Raw genomic sequence first — 13092 nt, 5'->3', positions numbered from 1 at the left:
GAGGTAACCATGTAAGCCAGCTGTTTAGGTGCTTCCTGCCCTTAGAACGGGGCAAAGCAGTGGGAACATCATTCAGGATCCAGCCCTTACAAATCTGTAATTGGTGAATGTATGGGAGTTGAAAATTCTACAGACAAGTTTGATTTTGCCATCACTGAGAAATAAAAAGCTTGTATATTCATGTTTACAGGGTCTACTGTTTCCTACGCTTTGTTTTATGTTCCACAATATGTGCTGGCATGCAAGAGGCCTCTGTGTGACTTCTTTCATTGTGGAGAAGCTGCTGCATACCAGCTTCCACACAGCTCTTGACAGAACAGGACCGTGATCCAATGGCCAAGGGACAAAGACAGCTAGGAATCTCCTTCTACTGCAGCCTTCATTCATCTTTGCAGCTGCTGAGATTCTAATATCTTCTTCCACCTGCTCCGCCACTTAGGACTTGTAGATCCACGGCTGGAGGCAGGCTTATTATAGTGGGAATCTGTATTCACCATATCACAGCACTGTCAAAGGATATAAGTGGCTATTCAGGAGGGAAACTATTGCCATCTGCTGTCCTCACCACATCCTGGTGGTACTGCCGCTGTTTGGTACTGCTGCTGTCTGCTTATTTGTCAGAGTTATACCGCTTATTTCACAGCTAACTGTCCCGGAAGGTCTTTCAACTATCTGCCACCTGTGAACATGGTGGGTAGCAGTACACCTCTGCCCCACAGCCCACAACATCCAGTGGGCTGAAGAAGGCCCAAATATTTTAAACTAATCATTAATGTTATATAGCTAGAATCAGATTCCCCGAAGTGGTCTATAAGTATGCACTGTAAAGTCCTGTATTTGACCCTCAACAGTAATTTGCAGGTTTCATTTTTTTTGTTTGTTTTTTCTCTTTTTTTGTTATCAAAATGATTTGCACAAACAAGTCTTGCTTATGTGCATAAATGTGAGGTTTTACATGTATAACAGTTGCAAATGCTAAATTGCAGGAGCAAACCTAGATGCAGCTGAGATAAACCTTAACCTCTCTGACAGACTTTTTACTTTTGGTAAACAGTAACCTCTACAAAATACATTGTTGCTGCTACCACATTTCAGCTATTATTCCAAATGAAAAAGACAGAATTTCAATTAAAATGATATTCACAGCACATCTAATTTTAAAAACATATGTTTACCATTTCATAATGTACACTTCCAATAACTTTGGCTTTACTGTCCAAACAGCCAGCAGGACATTCATACCTAGAAATGTAAAGTACAAATTACTCTAAGGTCCTATGATTAAAGGTAAGAAGATATTTTAGCTGATATATGCACAGCCTTTATCTGAGGCTGCAAAGATGTAACATACCTATTGCAAGTTGTTCCTTTACATTGGTCTCTTAACCTTACTTCACATGAAACAATCTGGGCTAAAACATACAAAAATAAATTTAATTAATATACCTTAAAGTTATTTTGTATTATTTGGTCTAAATTTGTTGACTGCATGGAAACGATGAAAACTCCTTACACATTTGCTGTGTGCTTATTACTTCATTTTTCTCAGTGTCATCAGTCCCCACAGAGCCTGAAGGGGAATGGGTCCTTGATCGACTTTGTGAGGTTGTTTCTTGTACTTTGGATCGCTGCCGTTCAATCTCATTGGTTTCCTCCTCTGGTTCATGTGGAGAGTAGTGTCTGTCTGAACCTTCTGTTTTAGAGAATGAATTAAACAAATAATCTCAATAAATCACATTCCATTTATGTAAGGGGAAAAAAGGATGGATAAAAAATACTTGTGACATCATTCATTTAATTATGCTTATAATGGTTTGGTTTTATGGAACAGTTTTTCAAGATGGATGGACAAGAGAAAAGCTTGATCCAATGTTCACTGAAGTCGTGAGACTTTTCATTGATTCAATGCTGCATGTGTAGTTTACACACAATATTTGAAAGTTTAGCAACTTTAAAGCCAATTCTGCATTTAGATAAAAGCTAACAACCTTTCAGAGTTTATTTTTTTCTGTCCTTTAGGCACAAGCTGGAGGGATTTGAGTAAAATGTCAATCAGCACTATCTAGGCTTTTTACTGTGGCTATAGGGAAAAGAACTAGAAGCAATGGCCTCAAACTGCAGCAGAGAAAATTTAGGTTGGAGATTAGAAACAACTTCTAACTCTGATGGTGGTCAACCATTGGAACAGGCTACCTAGAGAAACTATTCAATCTCCATCTCCAAAACTTTTCAAAAGCAGATTAAACAGACCTTGGCTGCAGTAGTTTAGTCAGGGACACTCCTACCTTGAGCAAGAGGCTGAACTAGATGACCCTATGAGGTCCCTTCCAGCCCTACTTTCCTATGCTTGACCAGACTTAAAAAACCCAAAAACAAACAAACAAACAAAAACTAAGTCTCACTAGACAGATCTACACATGCATTAATGCACAGTGGTTATTGCACATTTAATTTAGTACTTTTCAAAATCAAGTACTAAATAAATGTGCAGTAACCAGAGTTACTGTGCAGTAGCACTGATGAATGCATTTTTGGTGATGCTACTGCTCAGTAGCCTGCACAGTAGCCTATTAGCATTGTTTGTGCTATGATGTGCTACTGCACAGTATTATTAGGCTACTGCACAGTTAGCATCTCATGTAGAAGCGCCCACTAAAACCCTAACTCTAGTCACACATCTGAAATCAAAGCCTCTTCTAAGCACATAAATAGGGTTCCTAATTTTTAGAGATGTTCATTCCTGTACCTAAGACCCATGGGAAGCATTGCTTTCATAACACTATAAAGTTTGCAGAGCACCAGGGGCAGACACATTTTTAAAGCCCCTATGTGGAGTATGACAAAGGCACACTCTCCACACAGCGGACAATAGAGGGATGCTCCATAGCTCCCTCTACCGCCAGGAGAGCTGGTCAGTGACCTGAACAGGCACACTGAAAGGTTGTGAGCCATTTAAAGTTCCAGGAGTAGGTGCCTGGAGCCTGGGATCTGAGTCATCCAGGATCCTGGAGCACCACTGCCCATTGAGGTGGAATCCCAGACTGCAGGCATGTTCTTTAAGCACCAAGCAAAAACAGTCCCAGATCATGGTCTGTAGATAAGCTAGAAGCTTTAAAGATCGCCCCTGTATTCTATGCTGCAGATGCCCTAGGAAACTTAAGGAACCCACCTGCATCCTGGGATCCCAAAGGTATTCAAGGAGGGTGGAAGGGGGTAGGGAGTGGAGAGAATCAATCCCTGAGGGAAGTTTCCTCCCATGCTGATTAGTTGGTCACCCAGTTCTGTGAGGAATGATGAACGCTCCCTTTGCACAGCCCCATTTCACTCACAGGAGTGAGGCAGGAGAAGGGAAAGTATAACCCCTACAGGGTGCTGCAGGGGCCAAGGTGGGGGACTGAAGGAAGCCAGTGCACCTTGGGATGCTGGGATGGTACATGTGTAACATGCCACATGTTCAAATTTAAGCACAATATAAACAAACTACAAAGATGTTCCACATTTAAGGAGTTAACATCTTTGAAGCTGGTTCATCATTTTTTATAGATGGCTCCCCATTTTATTATATGATAAATTACTTGAACGTATGGCATATTTCAATTATCGCACAATTATTACATTAATCATGTGATAAATGTAAAGCCCGCTAGGGGCCTAAATTCCTTATTTAGCTACCTAGATTAAGGTACAACCTAGGAACATTCTAAAAAAGTGATATACAGTGCGTTTATGTTTCAAAAGTATTAACAGAAATGATTGCCTAAATCAGCTGTATTAAAAAAATGTTGTCATAATATGCTACATTCTAATTTTATAAAATATTACTAATACAATTTTGAAAACTGAAAATTACAGAAGGTACTAATGAATATGGACCTACATAATTTGTGTTTTCATGGATTTTGCGGAAACCACAAAATCTGAGATTGTCCGTAAAATCCGCAAAATCAACAAAAATAAATAAAGAAAATTCTGGCTCCTCAGGGGAAGCCAGCAGTTCTTGCTGCCACAGGGGAAGGTGCCCACTGGCAGAGCAGCACAAAGGCAGCAGACAAGATGGTGGCTGCCCACTCATCCCACTGCCAGAACCTCTCAATCAATTAGTGCCAAGGGGTGGGGTGGCACGAAGGGCAGCCAGCAGTCAAGATGGCAGTTGCCTCCTTGTTGCTTCCCTCCCCCCACAGCTTTTCCACAATCAGCGCTGAGGGACAGAGCTGCTGCAAAATGCCTGCAAAATTGCTCTGCATGCTGTGAGCAGGCCATGAGAAACTTGGCCACAACTTAAGTAGGTTCCTAATAATGAAGCATGCTGGCATTTCACTGGAATGAATAAGTTATTTTTGCTGCTGGCATCCTGTATTTCTTTATAGAATCTCCTTTGCTTGTTTTGCTGAGATAGTGAGAGTTTTTAAACAGAGTGCCACTCCTCTTAGTTTTTGGTCCCAAATGGACTTACGTACTCAGCAACTCAGACCAGTGGCAGTTCTGGGCATGTACAGAAACACAGTTCTATGGAGCAAAGTAACTTTCAGGTAAAAAAAAAAAAAGAGAGGTGGGGGGAGGGAGATGGAAGAGGTAGCTTGCAATTAAAGCCTCTCTGGAATTAGAGAGCTACTGAGATGGTTTTCTGAATCACAATTTGGGACTTAGGCCATTAAAGACCACCCATATTTTGTCTTGGGCAACTTTTACATTATTAGAGGAAATCATAATAGAGTACACATCACTATCTTACAGCAAAATAAATAATTAATGAAAAAGGATTATATTTTGCTAGCCATCCACACAACACAATCACAGCTCCTTTTCTTGAAATGATACATACCTCTGTAGCAAAGATTTTCTCTGCAGCCTCCTCCAAAACTAGGTGGACATGCAGAACAGGGGTGACCGTGCTTATAAGGAGCATGACCCCACCAGTTGCCCCTTAAAAAATAGTAATTTTAATTAGTAAAATATGCCTAAATAAATAAATATACATCATTAATAGTAACTATCACTTCAACAGAAACACAGAGACATCAATTAAGATGAAGCCTGACTTGGTAGCCTAGTTGTTAAAACACTCGACTGTGAGTGGAGAGACAAGTTCCTGATGCCAGGATTAGTTTTGTTTTTTATCCAATGACTACCTAATGTAAAACACATAACAGTCTTGGGAGCAGTAACTGGAACTCAAAATTCTCCTCTACCAAGGCAGTGCCTTAACCACTAAGTTACAGAGTCACATTCTATCTTGACTGTTCTCCTTCTGGATCCATGACTCTTGCATTCTTGGTGCATCAGAAGTCCAGCTTCAACAGAAGGGAGTTACCCACCCAACTTATTCTATCACGATTAGGAATTGGGATGTGTTGGTTTGGATTCCCTCAGTCTAATGTGGGCCTGTAACCTAGGCCTTCCATTTCCTGCACAAGTGGCATAGACTTCACGTTCAGCAAGTCTGCAGATGACACCAAGCTGGAGGGAGTAGTAGGTATGCTGGAGGGTAGGATTCAGAGTGACCTAGACAAATTGGAGTATTGGGCCAAAAGGAATCACTTTAGGTTCAAGAAGGATGAGAGCAAATTCATGCACTTAGGATGGAACAATCTCATGCACCAGTACAGGCAGGGGGCTGACTGGTTGGGCAGCAGCTCTGCAGAAAAGGACCTGGAGGTTACAATGGACTATAACCTGAATGAGCTAGCAGTGTGCCCTTGTTGCCTAGAAGGCCAACAGCATACATGTATTGGTAGGTGTGTTGCCAGTAGGTCAAGGGAAGTCCCTCTATTCAGCGCTGATGAGGCCACATGTGGAGTACTGTGTACAATTTTGGGCCCCCGCTACAGAAAGGATGTGGAGACATTGGAGAGAGTCCAGCAGAAGGCAACACAAATCACGAGGGAGCTGGTGCACGTGACTTATGGGGAACAAATGAAGGAACAGGGTTTATTTAGTCTTGAGAAGACGAGACTAAGAGGGGATTTAATAGCAGCCTTCAACTACCTGAAGAGGAGGTTCGAAAGAAGATGGAGCTAGACTGTTCTTAGTGGTGGCAGATGACAGAACAAGGAGCAAAGGTATGAAGTTGCAGCAAGGGAAGTTTAGGTTAGATATTAGGAAGAATTTTCTCACTAGGAGAATAGTAAAGCACCCAGAGAGGTGGTGAAATCTCCATCCTTGGAGTTTTCAAGACCCGGCTAGACAGAACTTTAGCTGGGATGATTTAGTTGGTGATGGTTCTGCTTTAAGTAGGGGGCTGAACTAGATGACCTCCTGAGGTGCCTTCCAACTCTAACTTTCTTTGATTCTGTGATTGTAAGTGCTCTAGCCACTAGCTATTAAGCAAAAATTAAGCATCACCATTTTTAACTGAACTGAATGCTGATAGTGTAAGACAGGCCCATGTGCTCACAGTATACCTTACTAACTGGCCTCTCAGAGACTTAAGTAGAGTTAGATATTCCCACCCCACCAGCAGAAGTGTTTAGGCAAGTGTTAGGTGTCTAGTTGATCAAACTGAATCACTTCTGTGTATGCACAGATGCCCAGGTAAAAGCACTTAAGTAACTCTGAAGTCCAAGGTGGAGGCATCAAATAGTTTAGAAATCAGTTATAAGTTGTGTCTGCTGCAACAGGGTCAATCTATATTAGGTTTTGGAACTTAGGCACCTAAATTCCATTAAATCCCATACAGTGCCTATGGAACCAGTTTGACTATCACCCTAAATTACCTTATCATAAAACAACAGGAATCCTGCTGTCTTAAGTGGAAAAGCTTGCCAGCCACCTGAGGACAATATGTGACCCTAAGCATGGTATGCTTTCTAAATGGTAATAATGTTACATAGCCTCTAAAATAAGAATGGAGAGGTACATTAACTTTCCAGACAAAATGATAAATACCATCATACGACAATAGAGATCTCTGACCCTGGAGCACTAGAAAAGAGTTAATTTGGACAGTTAAAGCTCCAGAAATCAGAACAGTCTTGATTTAGCCAAGGCAGCACTGGAAACAATGTTTCATTTTGTAATAGCACAGAAATAGAAAATGTAGAGTTACTTTCTTTTGGGTAATCTCCTGGATTATAAATAGCTTTTCCCTTTCAATATAATTTAGAGTGTCCTCATAATATGTGTACTTACTTAGGAGAATAATTGCACACTAGGTAGACTGCTTTCGGCCAAATCTGTCCCCAGATGTTCATGTTATGGCACAAGTTAATAGCACAACCTATTCTGCTACTTGTGGCCCATACCACCTACATGACAGGAAAGAGGCATGTAAAAATCAAATGCTAATCAAAAATTAACCAAATAATCTATGAAATACTGAACTATAAGTGTATGCCTACAACTCTACTTCGAGGTGAAGAATTCCCCTTAGCAACTCCTAGTCACATGAGTCACCCACCTCTGTCCACATTACTTAGCTCAGGTATCACACAGAAAACACAGAAGAGGTACATCTACACATGCAATCAGTGTGACTGAATATACTCTAGCTCAATTTAAACCAGAGTAAGCTAATCCCAGTGGCATTGTGTAGACAAAAGGAGATGCATATGTGCACAGCACTTCAAAGTGGGCTAAATGCTTTTTCACCTCTTTAATGGTGTCAGTGTTTGCATGCATCACAGGTGTATTGCACATTAATACCAGCCACCGTAGGAAATTTGGTGGCGTAATGCACCCTAAATGACTTGGGGTGCAGCAAACTAAAACTCCTTAGAGGATTTTTAGTTTGCAGCCCCTACAGCTGCAGAGTGAAACACTGGGCTCCATGCAGCTCCATGACTGCAACAGCCCACCAGCAGCTCACCTTCTCCCTGTGAGAGAGGCAGGTAAGTCATTGGAGTATGTGCATGACACAGGGGTTTAATCAGCCCTAAATTGAAACCATGATTTTTAAAATACACCACTTCAATTTAGGGCCCCTGTTTTATCTACAGACACCCACTATCACCATCTACACATGTGTTTAAGCACAGTCCTTTACTGCAATGTAGGATAGCACCTGTGTCTGATGGGACTATCCTATGCCAGAGTAAATTAATCTACTGTGCACTAATTGCAACACACATGTAGAGGGTGACACTTTACTATGCATTAAATTAATTTAATGGTTAAGAGTGAGCTAAAGGAGCAAGCCTGGGAGTGGTCCTACATAGCAGGACAGACACATTATGCAAAAGTATTATTTTTTCTTCCTTATATTCATACTCGCACAAGTAATGGACAGAGAGAATATTCATGCATGGACCACAACTATTATTTTTTTATATATATTCAGTACTGAAGCTTATGAAGACTGGATAATTTCTGTCATATTTCTGCATAGTATTCATCTGTCCTGTTTCAATGACATCACCAGAGCTACACAGATTTACTACAGCTAATAAATTATTAAGTTATATTTCTTGTTAGAAGGAAAAGTTTTATATTAATACAACGTTTATGGTTGTTATTTTAAGTAAGTGGTATATGTGTTTGGTTACGGAACAAATGTTTACAAAGATGCAAAGATGCAAGAGTCTCCTTTTGAAGAACAGAGTTTTTTAAAAAAGAAAAAAACTGGGGAACTGTGAGAAGCTGGGCTGTTGTATACAAACAAAATCGAAGGACCAAGAGAAATGTGAAATTAATTAGATAAATAGATTAGATGGATGACAGCCAGTAATTAATACAAGGAAATGATATGAGTAATTGAACTGTTAACAGGGCTTCATGAACTGAAAAGATTCAAATCTGCTACAGATCACAGATTTTAACAATTATTCTTTTCATGTTATTTCAGTTCACTCAGCTATCAAAAAAACTCATTACAGAGCTCTTGAAACAACTTGAAAGACTAAGACTGAGTTTTTCAAAATCTAAGCAGTTAGGTACCCAACACCCTTTTAATTAGTGGAAGTTGTATTTTTAATTCCCTTAAGCCTTTTGAACATCCAAAACTAAAGGCTTGGATAGATGCTGTGCAAAAATATCCATGCATGAAGAGCATTAACACAGTGGGAATCCTGCATGTAATGAAGACGGATAAATTACAGGAGTTTTAATCAAAATGCATAAATGAAGACTTCAGTGGTCAGTGTTTTTTAACATTAAAGATGGACATACATATATTGTTACTTGTAGTAAAAATAATGTCTTCTGAAACAGTATCCCATAATGACAAACTGAAGTTAAAAACATTCTGAATGCTTCTGGACATCTGTCTGAAGTTGTGAATGCACATTAGTCAAAACTGTAGGGAGTGGTTAACAGGTAGATATATAGTTGGTTGTATTAAAAATATCAAGATTGAGCATGGTGGACTTTTTGAAGTAACAGGGCTGACACAATTTTTTGCGTTTTTTATCAGATGACATGAATTCCTGGATCAAGACTTGATTGAAACATGTTCAATATTCTAGGAAAATTGAAGAAAAGTAGATTCAGGGAACTAAAAAACATTTTAAAGGAGAAGAATTCTTTGGAACATTGTACCAACTGAGTAAATATACTTTTAACACCTTTGTATTTTCTTGTTTGGTTATTTTTGTGACTCTGGAAGCACCTACATGACAGGCTACTGCACAGTCGTTACTGTGCATTTATTTAGTACTTATATTAGCAAACACTAAATAAATGCACAGTAACTGCAGTGCACTAGCAAATGCCTTTTAAGTTATCCTACTGCGCAGTAGCCTAATAATACTGTGCAGCTGTGACACACTGTCCATGCTGTGACATGCTACTGCACAGCATTTTTCAGCTACTGTGTAGTCAGAAGCTCATGTAGGCATACCCACTGTGCTGTAAAAATCCTTGCATTTAAGTTTCTAGAGCATAACACCATTATACTTAGTCTCCAAGTTAAATAAGTTTATTTGATACATGGCAAAACTGGGTTGCGCTTGAAGTTATCTATCAGTTTTAAGGCAAGTAGATAGGAAATGAAAGAGTTTATTCTCCTCTGTCCACATCATCTTTAGGATGCTGACAGGGTCAGCACAAAGCACAGAAGGTCCTCTGCCATTTGAAAATGTCATTGCTATTATAAAAGAGTCATAATTTGTTCCCTATATGGTGGCTATCCCTGATTAGTCATAAGACAAAGCATTTTTTTACTCATTATACATTCTTATTGTATATTTCCTTTTAGTGGCTGTGTCAACACGAGATGCCGACTATGCAGTTGTTACTGCACAGTCATTTTGTATTTTTATACAGTAAATGACTGCGCAGTAGCATCCCCAAAGGGCTTTTTGGTGATGCTGACTGCTGCACAGTAGCTCATTACTACTGTGCAGTAGCTTGTTACTACTGCACAGTAGCACTGTGTCATACGACACTACTTCGCAGTAGTAAGAATCTACTGCGCAGTCAGTGTCCTGGTTAGATGCAGTCACTGAGTGCAGAATATGCCATTTGCAGAGTGTACTGAATGGCAGTGTTTTGCACTCATTCTGCCTGATTATTGGGCTTTCTGGGGAATCCCTGCCTGGGTCAAGGTAACAGAATTCATATCTATTCTAGATGTGTAAGAATTCCACAGAAATGCAGCACAATCCCATTCTAAGCCATGTGTAGACTTAGACCAGATGAGGCATATAAACAAATTCCAATAGCTACAAACCACCAACAAAGGGACATATTTATTTTTAAAATCAATGGATTTTCTATGCCTTGGAGGCATGCAATTTTCTTGATAGTAAAAAAATAAATAAATAAATCCCAAAACATACCTGTGTATAATGTGTACAAACAGGACCAGAACACCTAAAAGGACAATATGGGTTGCATTCATGAGGATAAGGATAGGTAAAGTCTCTCACTTCATCATACCATGCTTGGACATGAAATGTCGGAGGCCTATACCTATAAAACCAAAAGCAATTCTTCAAATCATTGCACAACAAACCTAAAAAGTTATACAGCATTGTCTCACTTGAGCTTTACATAGCAAACAAAGTTAAAAAAATTGTTTGTGGTATATTTATGGTATCTTGAACTACCTTCCCCAGTGTGCCCCCAAATTCTGTCCAATTGATGGAAGAAGGCTTGCAGGTCCATGTTCCCACAGACAAGTTTCCGCCCAGGATTCTGCAGATCTCTCAAGCTCTACATCCCATGTCTATAGTTTAAAAGAAGGAAATAAAAGAAATGCTTCTTAGGTATATTTCCTGGATATTCTGTGCATTTCATAAATCTCACCAAAGCTATTTATTCTTTAAGTTTCCTGTTCCTCCCCATTTCCTCAATTAAGAGGACTCCTTTAATGTGGTGATGTCCTATTTGGGTTTTTTAAGAAAAGCATCTTTATACAACTGCATAAAAATGGAAATATTTTTATAACATTATTTTTTCCTTTGGAACATTCCTCTGGAAGCAAAATACAGCAAGATTGTGGAATATCTGAAAGATAAACTATTAAAGTGACAGCCTTAGTTCAGCTTTCTAGGCTAAATGTGATACCTTTTTATTTTGTGAGATCTCATTTTTAGCAACAGGCAAATAACTTTAGCCCAAAGTATTATCCTGTCCTCTTTCATCATAAAACTTCAGTTCCCTAAACCAAGTTAAAATGATATTTCATCCTTTTTATAATTAGTTTATGTTAAAATTACATACAGTGAAACAAAGTATTTATGGAACACAGCATGCTTTCAAAATCTAAATAAATGCCTGTGTTTGGGAGTACAGTTAGGCTGGTAAAATAGGATATATTCAGCATGTGAAACAAAATGCTGCATATCAGTAAGGCAAGAGATTTCTGTAAATTCTAACACAAGTAAGACAAACTGACAAAGCCAACTTATATATAACTTTTTGTCTGTTTATCATAATATCCTTTAGAAGTATTTGAACTGGCTTGTAAATGAAATAGAAATGCAAGTCATTTTTCTGAAATGTATATATCATTAGTAAAGACGTGTTTCTCTGTACAGTGGTAGACCAGGCAAAATACCAGTTTTAGAAGAGAGTTTGCTCAAACTGGAAGAGAAAATTTCCTTTTTTTAGCTCAAGGATTCTTACTGCTGCCTGACTTCTCATGTATCCTAGCTGAAAATTAGAGAAGTGGCTTCCAGGTAGCTAAAAGGTTGCCTTGACTGGCTGAAATAGAAGTTCTTCATGTCAAGAAACTGCAACATTTCCAGGAAGCAATGAAGTTCATTGATGGAAGACAAAATAATTCTGTTGTATGTTTAGTCTACCAGTTTCTTGAGGAAGAGCATAAGCTATCAAAATAAAAAAGAAATCAATTTTTCCTTATTCTATTTCCCCCACAGAAGCTGGAGCTGCCATATAAAAATCTTTTGCATAGTTAAAAATGGAAAGCTCTAAACAAGAGATGAACACAGAAATGTCACAGTGAAATAACATGTACCATATCATGTTGTAGTGATTCTCAACGAGGGTGCCAGGGCTATGGAGATTCTTTGAAGGTGACACCAGGTGTGAGAAAATAAGCAGACAAGCATGAGCTCAGGCTTGTCCCTGCCTATCCACTCTCCTGTCTCCACTACCTAGCCACTCTGAAAGGAAATAAGCACTGTTATATATAAATTACTTTTTGAAACTGTATGCCACTCATTTCATAAAAGTTACGGAGGGGTGCCTCAAGTCCAGTGCAGGGTGCCATGACTCCAAAAAGGTTGAGAACAACTGACATATTGTCACATAATGTTACAAATCTAATATACTATGTCTCCAGTCTCAATGAAAATTATATACGTTTTTCTTTTCTCCAAATCATGTTTCTCAAAATGAAAATTTATTTTCAAGAAATCTATGATGTGGTGACTTGACTTGTCTTGGACCATTTTTCTTATCAATGTATCCATAAGACATTTTAAAAATAACTCTGGATCCCCAAACTCTAATATTTATTATAACTAAATACAGGATATTAATGATGAAGAGGACTTTTTAAGTAAATTAGGTGTGGACTGCCATGAACAACTGGTGCCTCCCACAACCAGGGGGGAGGCACCATAGCAGCGAGTGGGGACCACCCACAGCTGCCTCCCATAATGTCAGCAGTGGGGGAGACAGGCAGCAGCAAGTGACAAGCAGGGACCACCCACAGACACCACCAGCCATGCTGGGGGGGCGGGGGAGCGG

The 13092-nt window shown here is 39.3% G+C and overlaps 1 protein-coding gene across 2 annotated transcripts in view; it reads right to left on the bottom strand.

The window, feature by feature from the left end:
- Positions 1-13092, bottom strand: part of CRISPLD1 (cysteine rich secretory protein LCCL domain containing 1) — a 68547-nt gene that overhangs the window by 21938 nt on the left and 33517 nt on the right. Inside the window, exons 3-9 of one of the 2 annotated variants that reach the window (XM_090040198.1) lie at positions 10983-11101; positions 10713-10845; positions 7129-7244; positions 4823-4923; positions 1514-1693; positions 1352-1412; positions 1176-1242 (exon numbers count right to left, since the gene is read on the bottom strand). In XM_090040198.1, the coding sequence (XP_089896324.1) occupies positions 1176-1242; positions 1352-1412; positions 1514-1693; positions 4823-4923; positions 7129-7244; positions 10713-10845; positions 10983-11101 (777 nt within the window). Of the gene's footprint in view, positions 1-1175; positions 1243-1351; positions 1413-1513; positions 1694-4822; positions 4924-7128; positions 7245-10712; positions 10846-10982; positions 11102-13092 lie in introns of those variants that run through there. The other variant, XM_090040199.1, reaches the window with a different exon arrangement.

Source organism: Crocodylus siamensis, chromosome 3 (assembly GCF_052110815.1).
Source record: "Crocodylus siamensis isolate JL-2025a chromosome 3, ASM5211081v1, whole genome shotgun sequence".
Lineage (NCBI taxonomy): Eukaryota > Metazoa > Chordata > Crocodylia > Crocodylidae > Crocodylus > Crocodylus siamensis.
The sequence above is the reverse complement of the archived record's forward strand: the minus strand, read 5'-3'. Positions and strand labels throughout refer to the sequence as shown.